The sequence below is a fragment of the Gossypium raimondii genome, chromosome 11, assembly GCF_025698545.1.
Source record: "Gossypium raimondii isolate GPD5lz chromosome 11, ASM2569854v1, whole genome shotgun sequence".
NCBI classification, from domain to species: Eukaryota; Viridiplantae; Streptophyta; class Magnoliopsida; order Malvales; family Malvaceae; genus Gossypium; species Gossypium raimondii.
The window spans coordinates 2,468,672-2,483,856 of NC_068575.1; the positions used below are offsets into that span (position 1 = coordinate 2,468,672).

Here is a 15,185-nt window from a genome sequence, read left to right on the forward strand (position 1 = left end):
CAACTATTAGTAAATTTCTCTTTTGGTTATCCAACTACGAAAAATAACAAAATGATTACTCGACTATTTAATTTTACCTTTTTTGGCCACCCAGCTACCTTAGATTTTTAGGTGTTTTTATTGTTACTTTTAACTCGTTGGTCACCAAAAAAGACAAAATTGAATAATTGATAATCATTTTATAACTTTTCATAGTTAGGTGACAAAAAAATTTACTAATAGTTAAATGACCATTTTATAACTTTTTATATAGGTGACAAAAATACTAATAATTAGGTGACTATTATTGTAATTTACCCTATTTTTTTTACATAATGTTATCTAAAATGGTTTCTAAATTTAAATACTAAAATAAAATTTGACAATTTGCATGGTTACCGAGTGGAATTAACCCTATTATAAGTTGTAGTTAACTGGCGGCACTGGAAAAGCTCATACAGCCTAAAACAGTTTTAAAATATAATCATCCGCAGTTGATTTGGGAGATCAGAAATGGCATCAACGCCCACTCTCAAGCCTCTCGCTTCCTCTCTCTACTCTGATCCTACCCGCCACTGCGTAAACTCTTTCTTTGGCCTTTCTTTCTATTTGTTTTTTCGATTGTATCCGTAATTTTTCCTTTCAAAATGATAAGTGTGTGTTTTAAAATATACGAAACTGCTTGTTTTAGTGGGATTTTTTTCTTCCCATATAGATTTCTGATAATGCCTGGTTAAGGCTGTTATGATTTGAGCTATTCTAATGTCGATGAAGTGAATTTTAGATAAAGTGAAAGAAAGTGCTACTGTAATTGAATTCTACTGAGCTTTCAAAACTGTTACGAAAAAAACGAATAATAACATTTTTATAATAATTAAATTGATTTTTTAAATTTTTTATTTAAAATAATTTCAAAAGCAAACATTAAAGTAACAGAATTGATATTTAAATGGAGCTTTTGTAAATAGCTGAATTAATGGAATGGAAAACATTATTCTGTTTGTTATTTATGTAGGGTTCTTTGCTAGAAAATTATTTCCCAAGAAGTTTTCAGGTTAAGAAGGAATTAAGTTTAGAGGGAAAGCTAAAGTTGTCCACAAAGCAATTCAGATTGAATTGTTTAGGGCACAGAGACATGGATGTTAGTGCTTCAGTTTTGGCTGATTCTGTTACAGATGCTCAATTGGTTTGTATCATTCTTTTATGTTCTAAAGGGTGGTTATACTGGTGTCTGCAATTGTTATTATATTTACTTTTTCTCTTACGTTGCAAAACAGGATGTCAACGAGGAAGACCCTAGCATTTCGACTTTATTGATGAATTTTGATAGTAATTTTGATCCTTATGGTGCAATGAGCACACCTCTTTACCAAACAGCTACATTTAAGCAGGTAACCTTACTGAAATATGTTGGTTTGCAGTATCTTTTACCAGTTGTTTATCTACATACAACACTTTGGGAAAGAAAATTTAAGAAATTTCTGAATTTCTAAGGTTTAGCATTTAATAGTTTATATGATTTTGCTTGGTTTAATGCTTTGCTTGCAATAAGCTTTGTAGTTTGATCATATACTGAAATTCCCCATATTGTGTCAATTCTGAGGATAGCATGTTGAACCATGAATAATATTAACTGGGATTATGCATATCCAAGATTGATCTGGCTCCTGCATTGAATCTCAGTAGTTTTGATATGTAGCTTTCATTCTGGCATCAGTTATTGTTTTTTTTTTCATCATCAGATACATATTACTTTATAGTTTATATGGAAAATCCAAAAAATAATCAAAATATATGCAGACAAGAGTTAACACTTACATACTCATATACAGCCAGACATGAATGCTTATTATCTATTTCTTGCCTAAATCTGGCATCTCACTGAGGTCAGACTTTAATTAGCATTTTCTATACTTTGTTTTGAAGCCTTCGGCAACTGAAAATGGGCCTTATGATTATACTAGGAGTGGAAACCCTACGCGGGATGTCCTGGAAAGGTGTAATTTCTATACTTTAATTAGCATTTCATGGTTGAAGGCCTTCTATCTATCATCAGTGATACCAACCTTTTTAGCTTCTACAATGTACTTTTCTGGTGTATTAAGATGTGCTTATCTTTATCTTGTAGGCTCTTGGCAAAGCTTGAGAAGGCAGATCGAGCATTTTGCTTTACCAGTGGAATGGCTGCTTTGTCTGCCGTTGCTAATCTTGTTGGAACTGGTACTCTATTTTTTATCACTTTTTCTGTTTCCTTTTAAAGTACATGTCGTTTGAGTTTATAATGCTTATAATTTTTTTTTCAATAAATTGAGACTAGTTTGATGGTTTTTTGCCATCAGCATGACAATTTTTCAATCCACTTGTTGCCCTTTTACTGTTTGTAGCATTGTTATAAAAGATTTTATTCCTTTTTTCTCATTGTCCTTGCTCCATTCATGTTTTTCCTATGCTTACTGATTCAAGTCTGTAGTTTATTTCTGTAAAGCCTCTAATTCCTTACATGCACTTTAAGAAAACCTTAATAATATTGTTCTTTCTCTTCTTTTAGGCCAAGAAATTGTTGCTGGAGATGACATCTATGGTGGCTCAGATCGTTTATTATCTAAAGTAACTCCAAGATCTGGAGTTGTGGTAAAGTTAGTATATTCTCTTATTTTGTGCACTGTGATCCTACTGTATATTGTCTTCTTCTGTTCACTCTGATCCTAGCGCTATAGAAATCTGATATAAATTGCTTCAAATGTTTAGACGAGTAAACACTAGTGATCTAAGTGAAGTTGCAAAAGTTATTGGCCCCAAGACAAAGCTTGTGTGGCTGGAGAGCCCTACCAATCCTCGACAACAAATTGCCGATATTCGTGTGAGACATTTTTCTTTTTTCTAGTCATATATCTTTTCATTGACCAGAATGTTTGGATTTTGTTAGTCTTACAATTTCAGTTGTTAGATACACGTTAATTTGACATTTTGCTAAGATACATTGATATAATAATGCATAGATGTTTTCTGCACAAGACAGGATACAGAAGTGTGCATGATTTAAATCTATTGTCAGTTAATATATGCTGGATCATTTTTGTTATGGTTATACATGTGTGCAATTAGGTATTTGAGTTTGTTATTTCATTGTTGAAATCATAATTACAGGTGATGCATTTTAGCTCTAATAGCAAAATGCTTTTTGTTAAGCATCCAACCTAAAACCAAGTGGAGAGGCCCAACTTTAGTATAAGACCACAGGAAACCAGATACTTAATACGTGGGATAACACCGCATAACACTCCCCCTCATGTGTTGCTCAAAACACCATTCAACATTCCCCCTTACATGTAGCTCACAAGCCTCAAATGGTATTAGGCAGTTAGAACATAATTGAGCCTATCTTCTGATACGTTATTAGCATCTAACTTAAAACCAATTGGTAATAAGTGAAGAAACCCAAAATTATCAGGGAAAAAAAAGGGAGACCCAATACATAACGGATGTGGAATAATACCACTTAACCTTTTTTTCTTTCCTGTTTGTGTAATTTTCAGAGAATTGCAGAAATGGCTCATACCCATGGGGCCATTTTGTTGGTGGACAACAGTATTATGACCCCAGTATTGTCAAGGCCATTGGAACTTGGAGCAGGTATCAACAATATACATATCTTTGGGTTCAGTTCTAAATTTTTAAGCAAGTAGGATATTATGGTTCAGATTATTGGTAATTTTGATTGGTTGATTTTGTTTCAGACATTGTCATGCATTCAGCTACTAAATTTATAGCTGGGCATAGTGACCTCATGGCAGGCGTGCTTGCTGTTAAAGGAGAGAGGTATTAGCTCCTTTCTCATGCAGTTGTTTTGTTATTGGATATGATACCTATTTTAAAATTTATAATATAAATTTAAAGATCCATTAATATTTGATGATTTGAAGTATTTATAACCATCACCTAATCTTTCTACTTTCACATGGACAAATATTTGCTTGATCTTATTTACTCTTATTTTTTACCCCTACATGCTTCTTTTCAACTTGTTTACGAAAAGGGTAATGAGACAAGGCCCTAAGTAAATTGAGGGTTAAGACACTGAACGTCAAACTTCCAAGTGGAGGAAGCCTGGGAGAATGATATGATTTCCTAGAGTTTTGGTTGGAAGACTTATACCCCAACTTCAATATTGTTTCTCAGACTTCTTGATCGAGGTCTTTGGAGTAGAAAAGAACCAAGATAGAATCATTTAAACTTTCATTGTGAAATAATTGTTGCTTTTCTAGATAAATCTTTGGGGGATTGATTGTATATTAGTTTTATATGTATTTTATACTGGATCAATTGCTATTTATCTATATATTTTACCTGTGGTTTAAAGTGCTAGGTTTCTAGTATAGGATTTACACAGTTTCAGTTGCTTTCTTTGATGCCATTCTATCTAATTAAGTTTTATAAGATTAGAGGGTGGCCCTAAGTAGCTATTTCTTGAATTTTGAAGAACTAATCTTCTCACATTCGTGCTAACACTTAGCTGGAACCTCTGCAACAGTTTTGTCTAAACCAGACAATCTTTTCACAACTGTCCCCTTTTTTCAGATTTCATACAAGCTTTTTTTTTTTTTAATAAATACAAGAAAGGGTGAAGGCATAAAGAATTCTAAATTTCCCACATTCTGCATAATTGGTGACTCATCTTTTGCTTCTGTAGTCTCTCTTTTTTCTGCTCACAGCTCGTAAGAATGGTAAAGTCTTGCTTCTGTTATTTAAAAAATTAATCTTGTATTACATATATGGCCAAAAACTTCTAGATCTTTTGAATTTGTGTCCCTGAATTCCTTTCTTCTTCTTTTTTTTAAATTCAACAGTTCTACTATTTTTCCATGAATTATACACCTAAGAATGCTCTTAGGAAGAGAAATGGGTCTCTTTGTATGCACTTTTCTTATCAGTAGTTATCATCACTCTTCCTATTCTTCTACTAAGGATTTAACCTCCACTATTATAATTAACTTTTATCGGTCATATTTCCTTATTGTTACCTTCCTAATTTTGAGATCTTTTCTTTTGTTAACTACTAGCTTGGCAAAGGAGTTGTATTTCCTACAAAACGCAGTTGGCTCTGGTTTAGCTCCTTTTGACTGTTGGGTCTGTTTAAGAGGCATCAAGACCATGGCTTTACGTGTTGAAAAGCAACAGGTAATGCTTTAGATATATACTTTTATTCCTGCACGTAATTTTTGAAGTATATGTTTGATTGAATGTTGCTATCTTTTGTTCGTTATATGCAATGTGCTTCATGTGGGACTTGGGGAAGTAGAATAGCCTAGAGATATCATTTAGTCTATTCTTATACAACACTACGTATGGCCTTGATTTGGAGAAAGAGGGGTGTTGAGATTGACCTCTTCCACTAGCGTATCCCATTGATTATATGTTCTGATTTGTACTTTAACAAATTAGACATATTTTCTGTCACCGTTAATTGTGTGTTGATGTTACCTTTTCAGTGATCATCTACTGAAGAGTTTTCAAGTTCCTATTCTGCCTTTTAACGATCTTCTATCTGGCTATTTTTTTCTAGGCTTGTCAACTGGACGGATTGGTTTTGGATGGGATTGGATTGGATTAATTTGTATCACGTCTATTTTGGTTTTAAAGTTTTCTGAGTCCTTTTAGATTCAGGTCACTTCGGGATCGTATCATTTGAGTTTACCCATTTGGTTTTCCGGCCGTGTCATCTCGGGTTGTGAGTTCGGGTCATTTTTGGCTTAGGTCACTTTTGAGTTAAGTGGATTCTGGTTGTTGACTTTTTATGGTTGAATTGGATTGGGTTGGGTTTGGATTCATGTTAATCAGGTTGGTTTTTGGGTTTGGGTCCAAATTTACAGGTCCAATTTTCCCCATAGTTTCTATGGTTGAAATTTGCTTGACTTCAAACATGAAACTAAGGTTTCTGAATCTCCTACAGGAAAATGCACAGAAGATAGCCGAGTTCCTTTCTTCCCATCCACGAGTGAAGAAAGTTAACTACGCTGGTCTTCCTAATCACCTTGGACGTGATTTACACTATTCTCAGGTATTTATTGATAGATATAAATTCCAATTTCAACATCCTTGTCTTTAATATCCTTAGCATTAAATACCCTAATCTCACTCTTGTAGGCAAAGGGCGCAGGATCTGTACTTAGTTTTTTGACAGGTTCTCTGGCACTCTCGAAGCATGTTGTTGAGACGACTAAATACTTCAGCATAACAGTTAGTTTCGGTAACGACACCATCTATGTTCTTTTATAACATATAAATGCATAATTGAACTTTCAGTACTGATTACCTTTTAGTCATCAATCTGAACTTTTGGAATATCTTCTGTAACAGAATTCGTATCACTTGCCTTAATAGATTCTATTTCTTGAAAAGGAAGAAAACGAAAAAAAAAAAAAAAAACCCCCATGTAGACGAATCTTAGAAGTAAATTAAAGGTTTAGTTTTCGTAGTGCAGAAGTGTTACATCAGTCTTAAATTTTAACGGAAGAACGAAATATTGTTTCTGCTAGAGATATTCTTTTACCTATTATATAATATGCATGCTTTCATGTTTAATATTTTTGTATTTTACATCGTCTTCGGTTACTTTGAATCATATAATGCTAGGTTAGCTGTCAGATAAGATTACTGAGTTGTCATTGCTCTGCAAAATAAGCCATAAGATAGTCGATATTAGCGGCAAGTAACATTTAGGTAGATTGATCGCTATCGAATATTCAGATTGTTGAACTTGTTGAACCCTTTTGGTGATGATTGAAACTCAATATGTGATTGTGATTGATTTAATAGGGAGCGTGAAATCTCTCATAAGCCTGCCGTGCTTCATGTCCCATGCAAGTATTCCGAGTGCAGTCCGTGAGGCTCGAGGTCTAACCGAAGATCTTGTTCGTTTATCAGTTGGAATCGAGGATGTAGAGGATCTCATTGCGGATTTGGACAATGCCCTCAGAACTGGCCCTCTGTAGTTGCTGTCTTGCTTGCTAGATGATGTATTTGATTAGTCTTTTAAACTGTTTTGGTTTGTACAATTATTGAGTTAACAAATGAGAGATTAATATACATTAATAATCATGGCTAACTTTGAAATTTTAATATTTTAAAAAAAATGTTATTATGTAATTGATTTATATTAAAGATCATGCCATTTAGCTAAAATTATGTCGTTATTAAGTGCTTAGTACATTTAAGTCATTACTTTTTGTAAATTTGAATTTTTTCCTCTCTAGATTTCAAAATCAAATTCAACCATTAAATTTAGTTATAGGACTATTAAGTGTGTGTTTTGTATTTCAAAATGTCACATTAATGAATTTAACGAAAAAATTAACAATGTTAACAATTGAACTTAATTTTGAAATTTAAAAATAAAGGGTTAAATTCTTGAAAATAAAAATATAATGATTAAATTTCAAATTTGTGAAGAGTACAGAACTTAAGTTATATTTGAACCTATATTTAATAGTTATTTAGTTATAAAATTATTAGGTAATAGAATTGTAATAGTGAAGGTTGAGTTACAGTGTCAAAGTCCAAAAAACAAACATAATGTGAAAGTGTTACAGGAGTAGAACTAATCCATGACCCAGGATAAAAGTCGTTGCATAATTACATCCAAACTTGATATTGACCAATGGTTGAACGATTCATGTTCTATGAATATGAGTTTAATAATTCTTCATGTGTATAGAAAATAAAAGTGACATCATAACTTCAGAGCATTATCCCCAGATGCTTCATATAGACTGTTGTGATTTTATTTGTTTCCCAACTTTTTAACGATTTCTTCTTTATTTCTCAAAGGTCTTTAATGGATTGATTGAGAGTCCCAAGTTGCACAGCATAATGTTATAGAGTCTTACAGACGATTGAGGGTGAATGTGAAACCACTCTTAAAGAATTAAGAAGACAATTTAGATTAAAATATACTCAGACTGTGTCATTGTACTTAAAATTAATCATTAATAATATTTTCTTCAATTCATTAAAATTTGACATAAATACGTCTATGCCATAAATTTGTCAATCAATACATCCATGCAACCATACCAACTTCATAAGCAAAATTAACCGTCCAATGATTTGACCAAAAAAATTAACTAAAATGTTGAAGTAGGGTGGACTAAATTTCGAACTTCTCCAAAGTACAGAACTGGCACCATAATTTGACCACATATTTAAAGTAATACCAACAAAACAAATGTAAAACCAGAATATATAAAACCATCCAATATGCATATTTCTGCACCAAATTGAGTCACAAACTTGCATTAAACTCCACAAAACAACATAAAACATTAAATATGATTCCACAATGCATAAGTTATAAATAGCAAACAAATGTATCAATCCCTAATTACCTGTCAATAAAACCACCATAAGCAAAGGACACACTAAGAGTGCCAACAGATTCTATGGCAACGCGGCCGCTTCCACGGACTCCAATTGGCACCAAAATAAACAAAAACTGTATGTTTCATTCGAACTTATTTTTAGAACTCAGTTTCCCTCTCCGAACCATGCTATCCATCGCTACCAAAGATGTCAGTGAAATCCTTCTATCCATCAACCATTGAATTTGATGACTTCCTAAAATGCTATATATACAAAATCCCCTTTTTATTACAAAGGAGAGCAGTTGTACCTGAAGTAATACATGGCACGATGACGGCATTGTGAGTGATTACAGTCCGCGGAGTAAAATAAAAATGCCAAGGAAGAAAAGTTTGATCACACAAAATTAATGATTGTACTTTCATACTAGTTTTTTCTTTCTTTTTCTTTTTTTGCATTTAATACTTATGACTAAACCTATCAAAGAGTCGGGCAACCCGTCCAGTGTGATAAACCCAATCCGTATATGGCTGAACACAGCATGAATTATTATTAATAATAAAATATTCTTTTTATTTCAATTTAATTATAAAAAGAATTTTATATCTTTTTGAATAGTAAAACGGGCTGCCAGTCCAACACAGCTCATGGACAGGTCTACATGTTACATTAAGCTATAGTTCAAGGGGCAAAGGGGTAGGGGAGATTAACTTTAGACCCTATCACACCTAAGGAGTAGTAAAAACTATTAGAGTAAGCCTTGGTTGTTTTCTTCTTAATAAAAGATGGGTCCTTACGTAGAGGTGTTCAAGAGCCAAGAGCCGGTTCAAGGCCTGGTTCTATGAAAACTCAGGCTTGAGCCCGAGCCAGCTCAACCCAACCTGCCCAAATGACTTGTTTTAAAGTTTTAAGAACAAAAAATATTTTTATTTGATTTAATTATAAAAATATATAAATATTAATATAGAATTATATTTATTATTTTAAAACAGTAAAATAGGCCTGCCTGGAACTTGAACACCTTGGACCTTACTCATTAGGAAATGGGTTTCATGGGATAAAGTCTATTGACAAATTAGTGCCTACATAAAAGAAAATTTTATAGACAAATTAAATAAAACTGAGAAAACACATAATGGTGGCAGAAAAGAATCTTAGCAACCGCAAAAACTAGTCTCAAAAGAATGGGAAAGTAAATTCCAAAACAAGTAATAGCACAGCAGATAAATGAAAATATAAAGTAAATATTTGTAAAGCAAATACCATCAACACGTAGAGCTATTCGCTTCGAAAATCGTCATAACTCAATCCCTCTGATATGGTGTCCAACCTTTTGTTGTCGCCTATAAGCCAAAGACAAAAATTGTCAAGATCTTCATAAATCAGAATCAAGAAACTTCAGTATATAGTTCTTTCAACTAGGAGAAGATGACAAGGTTCACCTTGATGCTCTCTTTCACGAGAATCCAGAAATGTTTCATTATCAGGCGCTAAGAAAGGTGACCGGGGGTAGCTCTCCAGTATATCTGGTATTATAAAGAGGTTACTCCAAAAGAATGTTTATATAGATTTCTTTCTTGGATAATGTATATCTAACCTCTTAACTAATGCTAACTGGGCCAAAAACTTGCTTAGCTAATTTTAAAATAGACTCACAACCAAGACGTCGATTCACAAACACATGCTTGCATGCAGACAAATATATGTATATGTGGCATGGTGAACATGCATGTCCCCACACAAACCGACAGAGAGAAATAAACCTGAACTCTGAGAAAAATCAGCTGTAAGATCAGAAAGACTGAAATTACGAGGGATCTGGCCTAAAAATCCAAATGAAGAAATGTCGGCATCCAGAAGTGGTTCATTCAGTGGTTGAGTGCTTGATTCTACAGTACTGAAAGACGTATCCCCAATTGTTGGACGTGCCTCCAGAACATTGCTCTCAGCGCCAAACATGTAAGGAGCACCGCTCGAATAACCAGCTTCAGGTTTTATCATTTTCCCATTCATTCCTTGCATCAGACCCATGTTTGAATTCTGTGTTGAGAGCATGCCTTGAGGGGCATCAATCCTGCTTGCATGGCTAGCCAGCTCAATGGGAGGATGAATTCCAGCATGCAATGCCGAACTACCATTGGTGAATACATTAGGCAAACTGGAGTCCATGGGATGGTGCATGTTCTCCTGCTTCAGAGCTGGTCCTGTGTTCTCTGGGGCATAGCAGGATGAGTTCTGGGGCACTATAAGAGAAAGCTAAATTAGTCGTCAAAAAGAAAGAAAGGAGATTGTCAGCATCTAAACTAAACCTAGGAAAACTCAAGTATTGGCAATAGTATTAACTATTTATAACACCTGCCACCTCTAGTAATCTATCAAATTAAAAATGGATTGCTACATTCTCAAAAATCAATGAAAAATGCAAGAAAGACAAAGGAAGATTGGGGAAGTCATCAGACCAAAAAACAGTGCGCAAAGGCAATATGTTTTCCGGCAATTGGTATCAGAATCAGATATGGAAATAAGTGCAAAAGAAGTAATCACCCTGATGTCTACTCCTGCCTGTATCCAATTTCCACATAGTTACTCATACAGAGGAAGTTAAAATGAAAGTCTTCAAGCCTATTGTCAACACTCAGTTTAAGAAAAAATTAGACAAGCCTCGTATACCAACATAAATAGAACCTAAACAAACTACCCTCAATCTTTGTCTCCACATTAATACTAACATAAAAAGATCATAAAGGAACTACTCTCAAACTTTACTTCTAGAAACATGTAAAATGATTGTTTAACAAATCAAATCTCAACAGAATAAAGTGTGCTAGGAAATTGCTAATTCAACAAATTGGGGCATGCCCATGCATCAAACTAAAATGTCAATAACATGTTCAATAGGGCAAAAAGAAATGTTACTCAGTGGCATTTGAGGTCCATTAGAATTAGAGATTGAGGAAACTCCAGCTGAACGAATCTGACTCATCAATCGAACTTGTTGCTCAAGCAGCTTGTTGAATTCCACTATTTGTTGCTTCACCATAAGTCTCAGATAATAAGCCTGGAAGAATTCTCTATTCTCTTCTTCAAGCTTTTGCCAAACTGAAAAGCATGAGGTATTTGTGAAAGGAAGTTATAAATAAAAAAACTAATGTCATGTAATGACTGTAAAATATTGGAAAAACCTCATGAAGTCATGATCAGCAACAATACCTGTCAGTTTACCAACACAATGGTCCTTACCCAACAATAAGTTAAAGCTAGGTTCCAAATTAGGGGGATTTGGACTGCCCAGTCTATAGGGTTCTCTCAAAATGGGTTTTTACAAGGGGAAGACAAATCTATGTGAGATATGGGTACCATATTGACATCCCTGATCCCCCATGGCAGATAGAACGCAAAGCTAGAGCATGGGTTTAGTCTATCTTTTCTTATAATTTTTCTAATAAATAATTTATAATACATGCATCTATCAGGTTAGGGGTGTTTCATAAGGACAGACAATCAGGAAAAATGTGGATGTTATGATAAAATAAAATATTTAAACTGACTATTACCAAGTTCAGTAAAACCAGGCTCAATTTTGGCCTGAGCCAGCAGAGTTTCCACAACTTCCTTCTGCGTCATGTAGAGTTGAAGACATCGTTCTATAAGGTTTTGAACCTGAAGTCACACATGTCAGAGCAAAAACACCTTTAGCCATTGTGGGCATCATATACCTCTCAGAGCCTACAAGTCAAACAAATCTAAGACTGTAGAAGCACCTTAATGAACACACAAACAAAGGATGACCAGCAGTCAGCCATGTAGAACTAATTGCATCTTAGATATACATCTTAATTTTGCGACGGGAACAAAAAGGAATAATTTTATGCAGTTTGTGCTGTTTCTCCTTTTATCTTTTGTATCTCTCCACTTCATAGTATAAATAAGCTATATTTCACTGCTCTTAAAAAGGTTTGTTAATGATGATAGATTATACTAGTATCGGATCTAAACAAGGACCAGTTCCATAAATCAAAGGTAGATTCCACAACTTCAATATATTAACCTACAATTTTGCTTTACACTTATATAATTTTATTAACTTACCAGACATTTTTTCTGCTTCACATTATTTCTAGCAAATAGCTCATTCTTATATACAGCTTCAGAATTTTAAATTCGTAAAAACATTGAAAAGTTCTCAAAAATGTGAATTACTAACAAAACAAACACATCAACATAACAACCGCATCTGCCCAACATAAAGTAATAATTTTAGCAAGACATATAAAAGGAACAAGGATAGCGACATAATTAATATGGAAATTTATATGCATGACAAAATTAATGCATAACATACAGTTTACTGGACATGATCGTTCTTTAACTGAAAGAAGCAAGGTCAACATCTTACCAACTGTATATCCTGACGCGAAACCCTTTTAACATCTCCAGTAGACATCCTTTATTCGAAGTACCAAACGAAGATATTAACCTAACACATATATACCAATAATTATAAACTATCTTCCCAAGATTACCAAAACAACAAATCAGGCAACCTTGCATGCAGCACCATACCTGAAAACAAACACAATTTGACAACAAATACAAAAATATACATATTCAAGCATAAGTAAATTAATATCCTTATACAATTCACTCTTGCTCAATTTTTCATCAATAATTTAACAACAATTAAGAAAAAAATTTAACTTGGCAGACAAGAACTTGATTATATGATCATGCAAACAGATGATTAGATTAAAACAAGAGATGTAATTGCCTCGAAGTTATCTAATTTCATCTAACACTACCAAGTTTAAAGCAGTGACCAACATGAAACAATATAACAAAGAATTCTCAACAACTATTAATCTTTTCTTTTCCTGATCAAATTTTCATCAATAATTTAACATCAAAATTATCAAGCAAAAAAAAAACTTTACAAACAAAACTTGATTATTTGATCATGCAAACACAAGATTCAGTTAAAACAATAGATTAAATCACCTCAAAGTCACTTAATTTCATAAAACACTACGAGTTTAAAGCAGTGATCCACATGAAACAACATAACTAAAAAATTTCAACAATTATTCATCTTCTCTTTTACTGATAAATTTTTCATCAATAATTTAACAGCAAAATTATTAAATAAGGAAAAAATAACTTGACAAACAAAACTTGGGTTCAATTAAAATAAGAGATTAAATTGCCTCAAAGTTATCTAATTTCATCTAGCACTACTAATTTAAAGCAGTGATCAGCATGAAACAACGTAATTAAAGAATTTTCTACAATTATTAATCTTTTCATTTTCCTAATCAATTTGTTTTCCAATAATAGAACCACAAATTTATCAAATAAGGGGAAAAAGAACATTGACAAACAAAACTCGATTATACGATCATGCAAACACAACATTAGATCAAAACAAGAGATTAAATTGCCTCAAAGTCATCTAATTTAATCTAGCACTACTAATTTAAAGCAGTGATCAGCATGAAACAGCGGAATTAAAGAATTTTCTACAATTATTCATCTTTCATTTTCCTAATCATTTTTTTTCCAATAATAGAACATCAAATTTATCAAATAAGGGGGGAAAACTTTGACAAAACTCGACTATATGATCATGCAAACACAAGATTCGATTAAAACAAAAGATTATACTGCCTCAAATTCATCTAATTTCACCGAACACAACAAGTTTAAACCAGTGATCAACACGAAACAACATAATTTAAAAAATCAACAATTCCTCATCCTTTTCTCTCTCTCTCTCTCTTTTCATTTAAATCAGGAAAAAAAAGACGATCACCAACGCAAAACAAAGGGGAAAATAACACAAAATATAACAAAAATTTGAAAAATTAATTCCGTTTCGATTCACCGCGGCATGCAAAAGAAACACGGATTTGTATGATATGATACCTACCGGATACGTTTTCAAAAAAATTGTAAAATTTCGTAGAGAAAAAATTGAAAAAATAAACAAATAAATAAAGAGGATTTTCACTGACCTTCGAGTTTCAGCCGATTCGTACAAAGCAGGGTAACCTGGAAAATTAAAAGGCAAAAAAAAAGAAGAAAAAAAGAGAAAATAAAGAAGATCAGAGAAAAAGGTGGTGGTTTATTTAATTATTTATTATTTATTGCATTAAAAAAATGAAAATCCAGTGGAGACAGTGATGGGAGAAAATTTTGTATTTATAGACACTTACCTTCTTTTTTAAATAAAATAAATAAATATAAAAAAAAAACGGCACAGCGTTGTTGTTATATATGTCAGGCGATACCCACCTAAGATTAGGGTGTGCAGAAAAGGATTAAAATACCTGGGAGGTCCTTGCATTATATGAACTGAATCAAATTAGTCCCTTTTATTGTTAAATGGATCAATTTAGTCCCTATACTACTAAAAAGAATTAAATAAATCCAAATTGTAATAGAGTTAACATTTATGGTATAAAAAATATCATGGAAATTATTTTTCAATTATAGTTCAATTCCAAACAAAATATTTTATTTATAGAACCACAGCAACTTTAAAAATATTAACTCTATTCTAATTTAGCCTTATTTGATTCATTTTAATAGTATAAGGACTAAATTAATCCATTTAATGGTAAAGGGACTAGTTTGGTCGGACCCTTATAATAGAGGGACCTCTCATGTACATTGACTGCAGAATAAGGGTTAATATACTATTTGATACTTAAGTTTGGCTTCAATATTCAATTTGGTATATGAGGTTTTTTTTGTTCTAATTTGGTATTTGAGTTTGGCTTCAATGTTCACTTTGGTATCAGAATATTTTTTCAATTTGATACTTCAAGTTTTTTTGTCCCAAATTAGTACTT

The 15,185-nt window shown here is 32.9% G+C and overlaps 2 protein-coding genes across 2 annotated transcripts; one reads left to right on the forward strand and one right to left on the reverse strand.

Moving 5' to 3' along the window:
- Positions 1 to 393: 393 nt before the first annotated feature.
- On the forward strand, positions 394 to 7,161 carry LOC105761584 (cystathionine beta-lyase, chloroplastic). The gene is made up of 13 exons (XM_012579441.2): positions 394 to 558; positions 995 to 1,165; positions 1,257 to 1,370; positions 1,906 to 1,976; positions 2,108 to 2,199; positions 2,528 to 2,615; positions 2,728 to 2,839; positions 3,516 to 3,612; positions 3,717 to 3,798; positions 5,040 to 5,157; positions 5,930 to 6,037; positions 6,124 to 6,226; positions 6,796 to 7,161. Exons 1-13 carry the CDS (start codon positions 493 to 495, stop codon positions 6,969 to 6,971), a joined length of 1,398 nt encoding a protein of 465 aa, XP_012434895.1. The 5' UTR covers positions 394 to 492; the 3' UTR covers positions 6,972 to 7,161.
- Positions 7,162 to 8,219: 1,058 nt separating this feature from the next.
- LOC105761583 (uncharacterized) lies at positions 8,220 to 14,506 on the reverse strand. The gene is made up of 8 exons (XM_012579438.2): positions 14,346 to 14,506; positions 12,734 to 12,814; positions 11,892 to 11,997; positions 11,254 to 11,436; positions 10,101 to 10,580; positions 9,780 to 9,863; positions 9,601 to 9,680; positions 8,220 to 8,647 (listed from the first exon to the last, which is right to left on the reverse strand). Exons 2-7 carry the CDS (start codon positions 12,779 to 12,781, stop codon positions 9,616 to 9,618), a joined length of 966 nt encoding a protein of 321 aa, XP_012434892.1. The 5' UTR covers positions 12,782 to 12,814; positions 14,346 to 14,506; the 3' UTR covers positions 8,220 to 8,647; positions 9,601 to 9,615.
- Positions 14,507 to 15,185: the final 679 nt, after the last annotated feature.